At 34.4% G+C, this 17,857-nt stretch overlaps 1 protein-coding gene across 3 annotated transcripts in view; it reads left to right on the top strand.

Annotated features, from left to right (window-relative positions):
* Window positions 1-17,857, top strand: part of MON2 (MON2 homolog, regulator of endosome-to-Golgi trafficking) — a 105,556-nt gene that overhangs the window by 40,292 nt on the left and 47,407 nt on the right. For 2 of the 3 annotated variants that reach the window (XM_021678690.2, XM_044915377.1), the window contains exons 9-19: window positions 3,033-3,157; window positions 3,522-3,658; window positions 4,764-4,917; window positions 10,040-10,272; window positions 12,042-12,123; window positions 12,872-13,056; window positions 14,225-14,337; window positions 15,422-15,526; window positions 15,875-15,955; window positions 16,033-16,106; window positions 16,192-16,282. In XM_021678690.2, the coding sequence (XP_021534365.1) occupies window positions 3,033-3,157; window positions 3,522-3,658; window positions 4,764-4,917; window positions 10,040-10,272; window positions 12,042-12,123; window positions 12,872-13,056; window positions 14,225-14,337; window positions 15,422-15,526; window positions 15,875-15,955; window positions 16,033-16,106; window positions 16,192-16,282 (1,380 nt within the window). The remainder of the gene's footprint in view (window positions 1-3,032; window positions 3,158-3,521; window positions 3,659-4,763; window positions 4,918-10,039; window positions 10,273-12,041; window positions 12,124-12,871; window positions 13,057-14,224; window positions 14,338-15,421; window positions 15,527-15,874; window positions 15,956-16,032; window positions 16,107-16,191; window positions 16,283-17,857) is intronic. The other variant, XM_044915378.1, reaches the window with a different exon arrangement.

The following is a 17,857-nucleotide window of genomic DNA, read 5'->3' as shown; positions in this document are numbered from 1 at the left end:
CCTGCCGAGCAGGGAGCCCGATGCGAGGCTCGATCCCAGGACCCTGGGATCATGACCTGAGCCGAAGGCAGACGCTTAACGACTGAGCCACCCAGGTGCCCCCCCCAGATATCTTTTTAAGGAAGATATGTTTAAGGAATTTATGAAGCTTAATTATAAGTGGCCAGTGTATCTCTCTTCTGCCTTTGACTAGCTGCTTTTAAAAAGGAATGAATGGGGCTAAATTGACTTATCCAACCTAATGTTCTACTTCTTCACATACATGTCTTAGGACATACAAAGGATCTTAGTGCTAACAAATCCATTAACTATAAGGTTGTTACCTCTTACCAGGCCTTGAGAAATAGACTCCTGCATTTAAATATTCTATCAGGCTTTCTTGTGTCCTAAGCCAACAGTTATCTTATGTACATAATCTATCAGAAATCCATGTGATACTGTGATTAGAATTTCTACCAGGATGACTTTGATTAATCTTAAGCATCAGTTGTCTCTTGACTACTATGCATTACCAAAAGACTATGAATTCAGAGACATTCATCACTTTTCATGCTTACAGTGGAGTTCATGAAGTATCTTCATGCCACAAGGAATTGGACTTAGGCCATAGATACCAATCTTAATACCTGTTTCCCTATGAGTTCAACTTCTTGGGGAAAAGGCTTAACAGATTCACAGCAGGCGCCCTCCATTGATGCCTTTGAGAACAATGCAGTGACCTCAACACGAGTTCTGTGATCAGACTTTCACACTTGGCAAGGAGGGAGAAAGGGAGAACAGAGTTCCAGACCTCAGGAGAGAGGCTCTCCTTTACCCAAATCGCGAGGTTTTAGTGGCTACAGTATAAATTTATTGTTTAATATGTGCTGTAGTCTGCCTCCCACAAGAGAGAAAATGATATACTCTTCAAGGCAAGTTTTATAACAGTGTTTCCTTTGGCTGTGATATAATGATGTTTCTGAGAGCCTTTGTTTTCTGGCCTCAAAACCTAGCTGATAAGCCTTCAGTTCTACCACATTTATATTTCACTTTCACTCTAAAGTAGGTAGTGTACATTTGGAGGACCCACTAATGTTAAAACTCTGTAGTAGATACAATTTGCATAGTGAGTCACCAGCATGATTCTTTTTCAGTACGTTACTAAAAGGATCATTTGTGGGGTGCCTGGGTGGCTCAGTTGGTTAAGCGACTGCCTTCGGCTCAGGTCATGATCTTGTAGTCCTGGGATCGAGTCCCACATCGGGCTCCCTGCTCAGCGGGGGGTCTGCTTCTCCCTCTGACCCTCTTCCCTCTCGTGCTCTCTGTCTCTCAATCTCTCTCTCTCTCTCAAAAAAAAAAAAATCTTTAAAAAAAAAAAATAAAAGGATCATTTGTTTAGAAAAAATGTGCTCTGCATTTGCATGGCATTTTATCATGTTTAGGGGATGTTTTTAAAGACTTTTTTTTTTTTTATTAGAGAGAGAGCGAACAGGGGGAGCAGGAGAAGGAGAAGCAGGCTCCCCACTGAGCAGGGAGCCCGATGCAGGCTCTATGCGGGGCTTGATCGCAGGGCCCTGGGATCATGACCTGAGCCGAAGGCAGCCGTTTAACCAACTGAGCCACCCAGGCGCCCCTAGGGGATGTTTTTATTCTTACAGTTTTCTCATTTGATTTCTCAAAAAGATGTAGATATTTTTATCCTTTATTTATAAGAAGGTTATGTAGCTTGTCATCCACTCATTTGGTGGATAAAGAAGCTGAGCCTATCTGATTTCTGATCTAGTGCTTTTCAACTGTCTCATGATTAGGACAGTGCTAAACCTCTGTTTTATGACTTCCCCAATCATAGCAGTCCACGGATAAAGTTTTCAATTATCCTGCCTGCTTTATCCTCATGATTATGTCCTAATTTTAAGCATTCAGTTAACAGTACTGAAAGGCATTAGAGAATACCAGCTGCTAAGGCTTTGGGTGAACATCCTGAGGGCCACTATTCCTGAAATTTCTTGCCCGAAGTGATGCCCGCTCATTTCAGGGTACCCCCAGCTAAAAGGAGGGTTCAGTTTGGCTTAGTGATCACAGTGTCAGGTTCTTAGCTCCCAGAGCTCCTGCTCTGTCCTAAGTTAGTGTACAACAGACGTAATCCATTAACCTTTGAAAAACTTAATTTTTTTTGGTCGTTTATTCATTTATTAGACATTTATTTTTTTTATTTTCATTTTTTTAAGATTTTATTTATTTGACAGAGACAGAGAGACAGAGAGACAGAGAGGGAACACAAGCAGAAGGAGTGGGAGAGGGGAAGCAGGCTTCCCGCTGAGCAGGGAGCCCGATATGGGGCTCGATCCTGGGATCATGACCAGAGCCAAAGGCAGATGCTTAACAACTGAGCCACCCAGGCGCCCCTCATTTATTAGACATTTAATACATAATGTTGAGAATGTGCTTCAAACATTTTTATTTACAAAGAGCGTGCAGAGAAGATGGTACCATTTATAATGGTAATGATAGCTAATACTTAATAAAGCAAAACTATGTACCAGGCCTTATTCTAAGTACTTTATGTATTTATACCTGTCAAGTGCTACAGATTCCTTTTTGTTTTCCTACTAGAAAATATATATTAAACGTGCTTAGGCTTATTGCCTCTTTGTTTAAGCAGCAAAAGAACATATGGAAAAACTTGTGGTATTATTGAAGAGAAGAACATACATCCTATCAGCTGTTTACATGATACATGCTACCCGCCAGGAATGAAGATGGTGTGATGGTGCATAGTGCTTTCTAAAGAATAAGGGTAATAGATTAACCATGTTAGCAGATCTCTAGTGTGTGTTTGCAGGGACGTAGAGAGAGACTGATTATTTTTACTGTTAGCTTTCCCCATATAACTGCTTTTCCCTTTTTTTTCTCTACTCCCCATTAAATGAATTTTAATTGATTTAAAATTGGAAGATTTTATTGGTTTGTCCATAACACTAAGAACAAAGAATGTAATTTATAAATTCTGATCTTAGATTTAAAGAAATACTATTAAAAAATTTTTTTTTTAGGTAACTGAATGTGAGATATTTCTGTCACTTCTGGTGAAATTTCTGGATGCAGATAAACCACAATGGTTACGAGCTGTTGCAGTAGAATCAATACACAGACTCTGTGTGCAGCCTCAGCTCTTAAGGTAAAACCACAGTAATATTTTGTTAAATAGATAGGTTAATGTTTGCTAGTAGGAAGAGTTTAAATATTTATTCCCAAGTATTAGTGATTTCTAAACAAAATTGTATATATTATGTATATGGAGCAGTAGTGGTGTGAGCGTGGTAAGCAACTGAGAGGTGGGCAAAAAATATGGGTAGTAATTGCCATCAATCCAAATTTATTGGTTAATATAGCCAAGATGATTTTTTTTATAACATTGACCTCAGTCTGAACCTTTGTACTAACTTAGTAAAATCACTCAGGTGTGATGAAGTTTTAAGTATAGACTGATATATCAGTATTAATTGCTGTTTTTCTCAGAAACATTTAAAATTATTTTACAGGTCATTTTGTCAGTCCTATGATATGAAACAGCATTCTACCAAGGTTTTTCGTGACATTGTGAATGCCCTGGGATCTTTTATACAGTCGTTGTTTCTTGTCCCTCCTACCGGAAATCCTGCTACAACAAACCAAGCTGGTAAAGGCTAATTCATATTTTGTTTTTTAATATTCTGCCATGATTTACTGTATTCACTATTCTGAGAGGATATTTTATAGAAATTTTGTGACTGGAGAAATTTGGATTACCTAAATGTATTGGTAGTAAAGACTTACACTTAAAGAATATTCAGTCTCATTGAGGCAGCTATGTTTAGTTCTTTCCAGAATATATTTCCTTCTCTGGTATACTTTCAGCTTCTCTAATCACATAAGAATAAGAGTTTAGATGCTTATATTCATTTTAGAAGGATCTTCATTTGGGGGCACCTGGGTGGCTCAGTCAGTTAAGTGTCTGCCTTTGGCTCAGGTCATGATCCCAGAGAGCCTGCTTCTCCCTCTCCCTTTGCCCCTCCCCTTGCTTGTGCTCTCTCTGTCTTTCTCTCAAATAAATAAATAAAATCTTAAAAAAAAAAAAAAAGGATCTTTGTTTTGTGCCTCTCAAAAGAATCTGGTTCACCACCTTAGGAGGTCTATTAGTCTCTCTTTTAACAAAATAGGTAAACTTGATTTAAGCTTGTTTGGAAATCAACATATGGCTTCTTGTTTCTCTTTGCCTTTTTTATATTTATCTTCTACTTTTTACTGTCTGATTAATGATTTCTTAATTCTTAATTTTCACTTCTGATAAAAAATGGTCTAACAAAAGGTGTATTATAAAGTTTTTGTCAGTAGTTTTACTTATTAGTACCTTTTTTATAAAAAAGGAAGTGGTGTTCTGGGGAAATAGAGTCTCTAATAGCCAAAACAGGATTGATAAACTTCGTTTATTTGTGCAGTATCCATTCTTATAGAACAAATTTTTTTTTAAATATTTTATTTATTTATTTGACAGAGACACAGTGAGAGAGGGAACACAAGCAGGGAGAGAGGGAGAAGCAGGCTCCCTGCCGAGCAGGGAGCCGATGCGGGACTCGATCCCAGGACCCCGGGATCATGACCTGAGCCGAAGGCAGACGCTTAACGACTGAGCCACCCAGGCGCCCCTAGAACAAATTTTTTTAATTTGAACAGATGTTTGTGTATTATGGATTTGTAATTAACTAGTAAATTGGTATCTTTGCTTTCTTCCCCTTATCTAATAGGAAACAATAACTCAGGTGGCCCTGTCTCAGCACCAGCTAACTCAGGAATGTTGGGGATTGGTGGAGGTGTTACCTTGCTACCAGCATTTGAATATAGAGGAACTTGGATACCTATTCTAACTATAACAGTACAAGGCAGTGCAAAAGCCACCTAGTAAGTAGTAGTAGCTTTATTTTGTAATGAATGATGCCATTGGGATTATTTTATCCTAAAATGTTTCTGCATTATATTTTGAATTTTAAACCTAGTAATTCTAATGCAGTTTAGAACTAATTTTCTCTTGTCACGTGTTGAGAATTTTACGTAGGATTGGATTTTGTTGTTTTCTTTTGTACTATTTACTGATGTGTTAGTGTTAACAGTAGTGAAACAAAATGTGATTTCTTTACCTGAGGACCTATTTAGCTGTTTTATATGGCTTTTCGATTTAAGTATATGACTTTGGACTTAGGTCTTCTAATACTAACTGAGTCACCAGCAGCAAATTAGTTAACTTTTTTTAAAATCTCAGTTTCTTTACCTATAAAATGAGAGTAGTGATATATCTACCTTTCAGGATTCTATAGGTGAAAAAAGTTATTTTAACTGTATAGCTAATTACGTTTTTAGAGTTTAACACACAGTACTTTTAGTTTAATTAACTTAAAGTGTTTAATGGATTCCATATGTGTTATTTTTATTGTCATTAGTCATTTCAGTTTAACAAATACATATTTGGCAGTGTATTGTTGATTTTTCTTAAGTCGGAGTGAACTACAGTGCTATAGAGATAAAGCAATCAATCCTACAGAGATTTAACACTACTGTAGTTACTGTTAAGCAGTCAACTAATACATTTTGAATGCTTGGCATGTATAATTGAAACAGTATTCCAATGACAAGTAATCAGAACTCAAAGTGTGAAGCAGCGTGTCTGACTAGTTGTTTGTTTGTTTAAATTTGGATATAGTTGACACACATTTATAAGTATACATATCGTATACTTATGTATACAATAGTATACAATAATGATTTGACAAGTTTATACATTATGTTGTGTTCACCACAAGTATAGCTGCCATCTGTCCTCTTACATTACTGTTACAATACCATTGACTATATTCCTTATGCTGTGCCCTTTATTCCCATCACCTACTCATTCCATAACTGGAGGCCTATGTCTCCCACTCCCCTGCACCCATGTGCCCAGCCCCCACTCTGACTAGTTTAAATGATAAATTTATATGGTATGTCAGTCTGCATAGTATAATCATAGTATTTTGCTGTTCAGCTTTATTTTGCCTATAATTATGAAAGTATAGAATCATAGAGGACTGAAATATTTAACTAAAATTCGTTGTTATTCTTAGTCATTTAAAAGATATTGAAGTTACATAGTTTCATATAAGCTTTTGTTTGCTACAAAGGCTAGTGCTCTAGTACATTAGACTATCAAATTTAAAAGAAATCAGATTTCTAGCACTGAAGGAGACAATAATCTCATGCATTTCCCCACCTCATTTTATAAATTGAAAAATCCCCAACATGAAACTAGTTGCCCTCATTTAGCTTACATTTTAGTGAGTGAGATAGTAAAGGTTCAAATAAACATATAATATCACCTTGGGTAGTGGTTAATTCTTTGAAGAAAAAACAAATTAAGGGGATAGAGAGTGACAGAAATGATCTCTGAGGAAACAAGTTTGAGCAAAATAACATAATTAAAGTGAGAGAGTGAAGATGTGTGCTTGAAGAAGAAAAATTAAAACGAATGACAAGAGAGTAAATACTTGGCAAAGTTATATGAATTACTTTTTTATTAATGGAAGTCTGAAACCAATTGTTTATTGATAGTTTAGTCCTTACAAATTAAGCGAGTTGGATTTTAACTAGTTCTGCTACTAAATACTGTGATTTTGAGTACAGCACATTATTTCACTTGAAGGCAAACTTAGGACTAAATCTCTAAAGGAACATATAAATAGTGGGGTTTTTTTAGTGCTATAAACGCTGAGATTACTCACCTCTGAAATCAAAAATAGCCAGAAAATATTGGGTTTTCTTTTGCACATGGATTAGTAGGTTTCCATTGAAGCCTCCCTGTTGAATTGGCATCTTTTATTCATTCATTTGCTGTGAGATTCAGTATAAAGTTATTTTCAGTGTTTTCTTTGAAGGCATACATGTAAATCTTGATTGTGTATTCTGTTCTTTTATTGACTTTTTAAGTATATAATCATTTGAAAACTTAAGTAATGTAAGACAGAAGTAGTTTTGACCTAAGTATTGTTGACATATTCTTTCTGATTGATTACACTATGGCTCCTTTCAAAGTTGGGCTTGCGACAGTTTTGCAACTTTACCTTAAATTTAAAAATACTTAAATAAATGGGTTACGTTTATCTAAAACTGGTATTTATGTACTAGTTCTAATAAAATACCACTGAGATATTGAGGGAAGAAAGTGTGGGCTTTGTTTTAGGTTGTGGTATAAATAAAAATAAGCATAAATCACCTTTTTCTCTTACCTATTCTAGCACTTAAGGTCTTTACCATAGAATTTGGGGATTAGAGTTTGGAATATTTAGGATTACTTTCTTTGTTTTATTTTTTTATTTTATTTTATTTTTAAAGATTTTATTTATTTATTTGACAGAGAAAGACACAGCGAGAGAGGGAACACAAACGGGGAGTGGGAGAGGGAGAAGCAGACTCCCTGCCGAGCAGGGAGCCCGATGCGGGACTCGATTCCGGGACTCCAGGATCATGACCTGAGCCGAAGGCAGTCGCTTAACCAACTGAGCCACCCAGGCGCCCTGCTTTCTTTGTTTTAGATGCATTTGCTCAGTAGATCATTTGTTCTTTGAGAATAGAGATTTGCCTGAAAAAATGCTTAGCACTCATAGACTTAATGTGTGGCTCTGAAAGGCTCACTGGCTTGGCAACGATTAAACCCATAAACTTTACCTCCTTGTTTGAGCTTAGATCTCTTTTGATCAGTAATATAACTATATCTTTATTGATTACCTAAATTTTAAAATCCTCGGAGCTGGCACATACTAGGGGTTAAATTTATAGGCTTTAGAGTCAGACTTGGGTTAAGAACTGTTGCTGGATAACTGTGTCACCTTAGTCCTTAGTTTCATCATCTGTATCTTTTAGGGGTTTGTGAGGAGTTAAACAAGATAATATACATCAAAAAATCCCTAGAGTCCCAGGCCAAGAGTTATTACACAACAAATGGTAGCTATTTATAGGTGTTGTTATTGTTTATTCTGAGTTTTGCATTTCTTTACAAATTACCTACCTCCAGTCTTGATTATGATTCAGCAACTTTTAGAATTTGAGGTTGGAAATCTCTTTTATTAACTTACTGTAATCTTTAGTGATTTCAATTTTGTTTTTGAGATGTAATCCACATACCATAAAATTCAGTCTTTCACAGTATACATTTTATGGTTTTACTGTATTCAAAAGCTGTCTAACAATAATCACCTTTAATTCCAGGACTTTTTCATCATCCCAGAAAAAAACCCATACTCATTATCAGTCATTCCCCAGTCTCCCTTTCCCATTCCCCTAGCAATCACTAACCTATTTTGCATTTCTACTAATTTGCTTATTATGGATATTTCATATAAATGTAATCATACAATAAATACTCTTTTTCAGGCTTCTTTCAGCATGTTTTGAAGGTTCATCTGTGTTGTAGGATGTATCAGTACTTCATTTCTTTTTATGGCTGAATAATACTCTAATTTATGGATGTACTGTATTTTGTTTCTCCATCAGTTGATGGGTATTTGGATTGCTTCCACTTTTTGGCTTTTAGAGATAATGCTGCTATGAGCATTTGTGTACAACTTTTTGCTTAGACATATGTTTTCATTTCTCATGGGTATATACCTAGGAGTAGAATTGCTGAGTCATGTATTATTCTATGTTTAACTTTTTGAAGAACTGCCAAACTATTTTCCCAACTGACTGTACCATTTTATATTCCTACCAACAGTGTTTGGGGGTTCAAATTTCTCCACATCCTCAACAGTACTTTTACTGTCTTTTGATTATTGTTATAGTCTTTTGATTATAGCCATCCTAGTGGACATTAAATGTTATCTTACCGTATTTCAGTTTGCATTTCTGTAAATACTGATGGCATTGAGTATCTCATTCATGTGCTTATTGGCCATTTATATATCATCTCGGGAGAAATGTCTTTTCAGATCCTTTGCTCCTTTTTAATTGGGTTGTCTTTTTATTATTTAGTTGTAAGTGTTCTTATATATTCTGGATCTTTAGTCCCTTATCAGATACATGATTTGCAAAAGTTTTCTATTCTGTGGGTTGTCTTTTATTTTCTTAATAGTGGCCTTTGAAGCACAGTAGTTTTTAATATTGACTAATTCAGTTTTATCTATTTTTTCCTTTGTTGCTTGTGCTTTTGGTATCCTAACAAATCATTACCTAATGTGAGTTCATGAAGATTTTTGCCTGTGTGTTCTTCTAAGAGTTTTTAGTTTTAGCTCTTATATTTAGGTCATTGGTTAATTTTGAATTAATTTTTGTATATGGTACAAGGTAAAGATCCACCATCATTCATTTATATGTGAATATGCAGTTTTTCCAGTACCACCAGTTTTTTTTTTTTCCATTGAATTATCTTGATGGATTTCAGTTTTAAGGAATTTCAAAACATAATTCCTTATTTGCCATGATTTAAGACAAAAGATTTGTTATCTTTCTTTTTGAAAGCTTTGTTCTAACTATGGGGTAGAAACTGCTCTAAAATTGAACTTTGACATATTAATGCTCTGAGTATTATTCTTACCCTGTTGGCAGGTTGTGTCTGAGGTGATAGCTAAGCTAGATATCTCACAGTAATACTTTCTCAGTGTGAAAATATCTTCTTGTTTATAGGATTGATTTGATTTTATAGTACCTTATTTTGAAAGCACCCAAGTCAGAGTTTGAGAAGTTTTATAATCTATTTAGTCTTACTCTATTTTATATGTAGTCTTTATTTCTCTAATACCAACAATTAAAATACTGGCACATTTAGGGGGAGAGGCAAAAAGTAAATTGTTAAAATAATTAGTTATGGCAGTGGTCAGGCCTTAATTTTTCTAATCAGTTTCTTAGAATACTGAGAAAGGATCCCTTCTCCAAATGAAACAAACTCAGTAATGTCCATTGACTTTTCCTATTCTGTTGCTCTTCATTTCTCTGAACTACAAATACTTTTATATATTTTCATTATCGTGGCTTTTAATTAGTGTTTTTTTCTTAATTTCAGCCTAGAGATGTTGGACAAAGTTGAGCCCCCAACTATACCAGAAGGTTATGCTATGTCTGTGGCATTCCATTGTTTGCTTGACCTAGTACGTGGAATCACTAGTATGATTGAAGGAGAGTTAGGAGAGGTTGAAACAGAATGTCAGACTACCACTGAAGCAGCTTCTTCACCAACACAGTCATCAGAACAGCAAGAATTACAGTCAACATCAGACCAAATGGATAAGGAAATAGGTATATTGATGTCTGTATTTTTAATTTTTATTTTGAAATAATTTGAAATTTACAGAAAATTTGCAGAAATACTCAAGTTCCCATATATCCTTCACCCTGACTTCCCAGTTGGTAACACTATCCTATTTGTGTTATCATTCTATTTATATATGTCACTATACTTTTCTCCTGAACTATTTGAGAATAAGTTGCAAACATAATGCTCCACTACCCCTTAATACTTTAGTGTTTTCTGAAAAATACGGACAGTTTCCTAACATAACTACAGTACAATCCCATCATAAATTTAGCATCAACCCAGTATTATCTTATCCCAGACCTCATTCAAATTTTGCCAGTTGACCCAATAATGTCTTTTATGTTGGATCACATGTTGAATTTAGTTCCATGTTGCTATACTATCCTTTAATCTAGAACACTTCCTTAGTTTTTTCTTGTCTTATATGACCTTGACATTTTTGAAGAGTATAGGCTAGTCAGTTTAGGTTTGTCTTTTGTTTCCTTATAATTAGATTCAATTTACTCATTTTTGCTAGGGCTACCATAAAAATATTGCTGTGTTAAACATAGTCTATCAACATAGGAGCATACAATTATCAGTATGTCTCATTATTGGTAATGTTAACTTTTGTCATTTGGTTGATACAGTGTCTGGCTGGTTTCTTCAGTGTAAGATTAATTATGAACCTTTTTGTGGAGAAATACTTTGAGATCCCTTCTATAAAAGAGAGCTTTCCCTTCTCTCCCATTTATTTTTTTTAATTTCTCAATTTATATTAGTATGGATTCTTGGATTTCTATTTTATTTGAAAGGTTACAATATGATTATCGTTATTTGGTTTAACTCTCAGATTGTTCCTGATATGGCCAGTGGGACCCCTTTCAAACTGGCCACTGTGTCCTTTTATCATTTTCTGAGCACTATCTCACTATCTGACGCAACACAATGTTCCAAGCTCTTCTTGGATCTTTCTTGCCAAGCCCAGGAATCAGTTATTTTTCTAAGGAGCCCTCACTCCTTTTAGTTTAGTATTTAGAAACTAACACATGGGCACTTGTGTGCTTCTTACTATTTGAAAAGGAAATACACACACACACACACTCACACACACACCTCTTTACATTTTAAAAATGTTTGTCTAAAAATGTCTAAATGAGATTTCTCCAGTTCTGGTTTAATACCACAAGGCTTATTTTTAACTTTGCATGTTTTCAACTACCTTCTCCGAAAGTGAGAAACTTGGTCCCAGTTTATTCAGTGGATTTACTCATTTGCTCAATTCCCAGTGTATAGAAATCAATCTCCTGGCTGAACAACTTGTTACACTGCCAAGTTTGGCTCAATGAAGGGGAAGGGAATAGGAACTGGTATTACACACACACACACACACACACACACACACATACACGAAGGGGAAGGGAATAGGAACCGGTATTACACACACACACACACACACACACACCTGAACGATCCTACCATTGATATTTTAAAACAACTTAGTTTAAAGACGTACCTGAATTCTGAAACTGGTGTGGTTTTTAAGTTTTCATTTTTTCAAATGTATTTTAACTATTAGAGCTTTAGTATTTAATAATTGAGTTGATAGAATATGTAATGTATTATCAAATGACTAGGGAGGTTTTAGAAGGCGAAAGATTTATGCGATCTGAAGAGAAACCAGAGTTTAGGGAGGTTTTAGAATGATGTGTTGTCAAATACTATGCTATCTATAATGATCATGAAGTATTGTATGTTTTTGTCCTTTAAGTTAGTAGAGCTGTTTGGGAAGAAATGGTGAATGCCTGCTGGTGTGGTTTACTTGCTGCTCTCTCACTCCTCCTTGATGCCAGGTATTAAGTCTTTATAATTTTTTTATTGCATGTGGCAGTTAATAAGAAACAAACATTAAAGTAGTTACTTAAATTGGTCCTAAAATTATTTCTTAATATGTGTTGAACATTATTCTTTTTTTTGCCACCTCCCTCTCCTTCATCCTATTCTTGCCCTGCTCCCTACCAGAATAGTTGTCATGATGTTTTAATGGAAAATATAATCCTAAAATTACAGAATACCTTTTTCACTTCAAGCCTTTCTACTACTTTTACAGTGATGATAATTATCAATTCCTTTGATTTATTTTCCATAATGACAGGATTTACTGATTTTAAAATGCTTGATATTTTGGGGCACCTGGGTGGCTCAGGTCATGATCTCTAGGTCCTGGGATCAAGCTCCGCATTGGGCTTCCTGCTCAGCAGGGAGTCTGCTTCTCTATCTCTCAAATAAATAAATTCTCTCTCTCTCTCTCTCTCAAATAAATAAATAAAAATCTTTAAAAAAATGCTTGATATTTTAGGTTCTTTTGAGTGTGTGACCATTTTCTTCAATAATGAATATATGTATTATATATTGCTTTTACCCAGTTCAGATTTTCAGGTATTATGTTGATTAGTTAAAATTCCTTCTAAGTATACTGATTTTGATAATATTTTTGTATAGATTTTCTTACAACTTCACTGAATACCTAATTCCATGTCATGTTTGCAGTATAATTAAACATAAATTGATCATGTTAAATAAAATACTTTCTCTTTTCAGCACAGATGAAGCTGCCACTGAGAATATTTTAAAAGCTGAATTGACTATGGCTGCTCTTTGTGGAAGACTGGGCCTTGTAACTTCAAGAGATGCCTTTATAACTGCAATATGCAAAGGTTCCCTGCCTCCCCATTATGCTCTTACTGTACTGAATACCACCACTGCAGCCACACTTTCCAACAAATGTAAGACTTTAGTTTATTCACAGTTTTTTTCATCTAGTGGAATGACATGGTGTAGAGAAAAGATTATAGAAATTCTGAGTTCAAGCCTCTGCTGTTTTCACTCACTGACTGTGACCTCATTGAGAAGTTAATGACCTGGAGCTTCAATTATTTCTCTCTTTTTAAAACAATGGGGGTGCGGGGAAAATAATACCAATTTTAAACAATAATTGTGAAGATAGAAGAAAATCTGGAAGTTTTTTGTAAACTATCATACTGTTGAAATGGTCGTTTTTATTTATTTTTTAACAGAACTAGTAGAACAATAATGCTTGCAACCACTTAGATTAACATTTCAATTTTTTTTCTCGTTGAATACTTTGAAAACACTCGTTTGTTACATGTAATATAAATTTGTTTCAATATGATACTTAGTTTTCAAACTGAGAACGTGAAAATTGGCCTCTAACTTTAACTAGAAAAGTTTATTGAGAATGAATGTTAAAATACTTAATGTGTCCTAATTCTGTTTTGCTTGTGAAGAAGTCTGCCAAAGTTTTATAATTTTTAAAAAGTTATATAGAAAATTACTTAAAATTTATTTAACTTATCTTGGTTTTTATACCTCCTGAGTTTTAAAAATGTTTGCATATAGATAATAGGTAACTACATAAGTATCATAGTTGAACTTAGTTTAATCAAATTAATGTTTTAAAATACAACATTACTGGGGCGCCTGGGTGGCTCAGACGGTTAACGCCTGCCTTCAGCTCAGGTCCTGGGATCGAGCCCTGCATTGGGCTCCCTGCTCAGTGGGGAGTCTGCTTCTCCCTCCCCCTCTCCCTGTTTCCCCCCACCCCCGCTTGTGTGCACTCTCTCTCTCAAATGAATTAAAAAAATAAAATAAAATAAAATATAACATTACTGGGGCCCCTGGGTGGCTCAGTTGTTAAGCATCTGCCTTCGGTTCAGGTCATGATCCCAGGGTTCTGGGATCGGGCCCCGCATTGGGCTCCCTGCTCTGCGGGAAGCCTGCGTCTCCCTCTCCCACTCCCCTTGTTTGTGTTCCCTCTCTCACTGTGTCTCTCTCTGTCAAATAAATAAAATATTTTTTAAAAAGAATTAACATTACTTTGAATGCAGTGTGAGAAGTAAATCTTAATTATTTAAGCTTTCCTTTGTGTTCTAGCATATTCCATTCAGGGCCAAAGTGTTATGATGATAAGTCCATCAAGTGAATCTCACCAGCAAGTTGTGGCAGTGGGTCAACCTCTGGCAGTCCAGCCTCAAGGGACAGTAATGGTAAAGTACTTTTCTTATTTTTGTTACCAACTATTTAGCACACCTTTTGTACCTTTGTTTTTATGTTTGCCAAATTTTATCACTATAGTTATTTACTCTTTTTTACCTGGACGATTGGTACCTTTAGAAGACATTAGCAGTTGACATTATCATAAGCAGTTATGATAACACAACTTTTTTTTTCCCCCTGAAAATAATTTATTTCAGTCATCTTTTTAATAGTAACTATCACAGAAGATTAGCTCCAACCAGCGATCATGGCTATAATGTATATCTTACAGGTATATTCTGAAATAATGTAATTAGGATAAAAATAGTTTACATGGTTTCCTTTTAATATAGAACAACTCTGGGACATTTGATTTCTACAAAATGCTAATTCGGAGGAATCAGAAAAAAAGGAAGGTGCAAACCATGAAATGCCATTTCTTCTTATGGTATTCTTAAAACATTATTTTCCAGTGAATTATGAGTAGTAAGGACCAAATTAAAAGAAATATATTCTCCATGATGATGATAATAATGATGATGATGATGGCAGCTAAGATTTATTGAATTTTATCTTATCTGATTTAATGCCCTCAGCTGTTTACATTCTAAAGAAATGAAATGATGGGTAGAGAGGTTAATTTGACTAAGGTTATGGTAGTTCCATGACATGAATTCAGCCAGTGTGACTCCAGGTCAATGTCAAACTGTCCTTTATGCAGTTTTAATATTTGTTTACAGGTTGATTTTCAAAATCATAATGTAAACCTACTGGTATGACATGATACCGGTTTAGCTATACCTCTTTCAATGCTTTTGTTTTCAAGTAAAGTAAAATCTGTAAGCTTTTATATTATTTGTTAAAACTCTTTACTTAACCTTCCCCATCTGGAATCTCTTATGTGAGACGTTCTAATATATATATATGATAACACAACTTTTAAGCAAATTATTTTGTTGTGTACAAAACCATCCAAAACCATTTTCTTAATATTTTTGTTTTTTTATTTCAAAAAATATTTGAATATGATAATGCTGCTTTACAAGAATGTATAACAGTTCTTACAAGTATATCTTTTTAAAAATATATATATAGCTCACTTCCAAAAATATCCAGTGTATGAGGACTTTACTTAACTTGGCACACTGCCATGGAGCTGTGCTTGGAACATCATGGCAACTTGTCTTGGCAACTCTACAGGTATGTTGTAGGCTCTGGGTCAGAGGTCAGTGTTGTTTTTATAGCTAAGTGCTAGCAATTAAATGAAGCAATGCCTGTTGGTTCTTTGGGCAGTCCTAAAGAATAGGCAGTAAGTTGGAAGAAGGAAAAGTTAGAAAGGAAGAAAGAGGTGGCTTGTATTGTACAAAGTGATGGAACGCTTCTCTTAATGGCTTAAGTTCTACCTCCTATGCTTGGTATAAGAAGCATTGTATATGAATAGTAATTACTAACTTAAATTTAGTTATTGGAAACCTATTTCTGATTTTAATTTTAGTTATTAGAATTTTTATAATTTTATAAATTTATTTTTTTCCTTTAATTTTACAGCATCTTGTATGGATTCTGGGATTGAAGCCTAGTAGTGGTGGTGCCTTGAAACCTGGGAGAGCTGTAGAAGGACCCAGTACAGTAAGCTCTAGTTAGTTTACTCAATTTGTGCCTCCTGAAATGTTCTTATGTTACATTTAATTGTATTCTTCTCTTAGGTTCTGACAACAGCAGTGATGACAGATTTACCAGTGATATCCAATATACTTTCAAGATTGTTTGAAAGCTCACAGTAAGAATCAGTTTTTAAAATTGATAGAAATATTATTAGTGTATATTTTAGATCAGAATGTTTTATTTCTTCATTTTCATTATAGGTATCTTGATGACGTATCATTGCACCATTTAATAAATGCACTTTGCTCCTTATCCCTAGAAGCAATGGATATGGCCTATGGAAATAATAAGGTGTGATATTCTTTCTGTTTTAAATATGGTACATTATTGAGTTAAATAAGATGTACACTCATTATGATCTTAGTATTTTAGTAGTGAGACTAATGCTTACCTTGCAGGCTCTCTCAATTCTGTTGAGTAGGGTTGTTATTTGTTGAAGGGGGGAGTGAAGAGGACATGATGTAGTTTGTGATATGTCTAATATGTATTATAATTTTAAACTGTGTCTATTTCTCTTGGGTACTGAGTATTTTAAGAAACATTTTGATAAAGAATAAAGGCAATACCACATTTATAAATAAGTTCCATAAAATGTCACAATAATATTTGTAATATGATTGGGGCAATATAAGATTTAAATCAAGCAATATATATATGTCTCAGTTTCTCTTGCCTTCGTTGGGATGGAAAATAAGGAGCTAATCATTTCTTTCTAAAGGTAATGATTCTCCCTACCTTGAAAATTAAATTTTTGCTTTGCTCATTGACTAAATGAATAGAACAGTACTTTTGAATATTGACATTCAAGAACATTTCTTTCTGTGCTCAAAATATCATTTCTATTATATTGGGAAGCATAGGAATCTATGGATTTATTTATATTTTAGAAATTATTTAAAATACAGTGTTTTAAAATAAATATAAAGTCACCATTTACAAATAAGTGAAGATACCCAGAACATGATTAAAAAGCAGAGAATGCAGCTTTATAACTTATTTAACATATACCTGTAAGAATCCAAAATTATGTTGTTTCTGCCTAGACCTAAATTATATTTCTTTATACTGTGGCTTGTCATATGTAACACTGATTTAACGATTAACCAATAGGGTTTTATTAAGGAGAAGTTTTGTATATTATAGTACATAGCTAGAGAATTACATAAACAAGCAAGTGTTTGAAAATATGTATTATAGTTTACTCCAAATTAAGGCAAGAGTAATACAAAATATAGTGAAGTAATCAATTTCTTGATATCTTTAGTAGTCCTACATCTTTAAGATTAACTCTTAACACACAAATATATTTTTAATAGAGTATCTTAATTAAATCTGAGCAAGTTTCTATGGTAGTATCTTGAGAATTTATATATTCACTCAGTAACCACAGTATATTTACTATGTACTGATACTCTGCTAGGAAATACAAAGGAAATATAAGATTTTTACTTTCAAATAGCTCATGGTTCAGTGGTAGTTAAAGTGGTCTAAGAGTTTAAATAAAGTTATAGATATTAAGTGATGTGAGACTTACTTTCTGCATCCTTAGTGTCTTGTTATGGAAGATGTTTTTAGTGCATGTTTCTCGTAAAGGAATTAAGATTAATCAAGATGAATTCATTTGTGATTGGAGTTGGATATTGAAGGAATGGTATAATTTAGATAGAAAAGGGCAGTTTTGTGAAAATTAAAGGAGAAAAATGTTATAAGAAGTCAAGAAGAATGAGAATTGAGAAGAAATGGGAAATTTGATTATTATTAGTTTATTGTTAACCTGGAAGAATACAATTTCAAGAGAGTGGTAGGAGCAGATGTGATATTTCACGGAGGCTTTAGAGGGAACAGTTGTTGAGAACATGGATGCAT

This window comes from Neomonachus schauinslandi, chromosome 5 (assembly GCF_002201575.2).
Source record: "Neomonachus schauinslandi chromosome 5, ASM220157v2, whole genome shotgun sequence".
In the NCBI taxonomy this organism is placed as follows: Eukaryota; Metazoa; Chordata; class Mammalia; order Carnivora; family Phocidae; genus Neomonachus; species Neomonachus schauinslandi.
The sequence above is the reverse complement of the archived record's forward strand: the minus strand, read 5'-3'. Positions and strand labels throughout refer to the sequence as shown.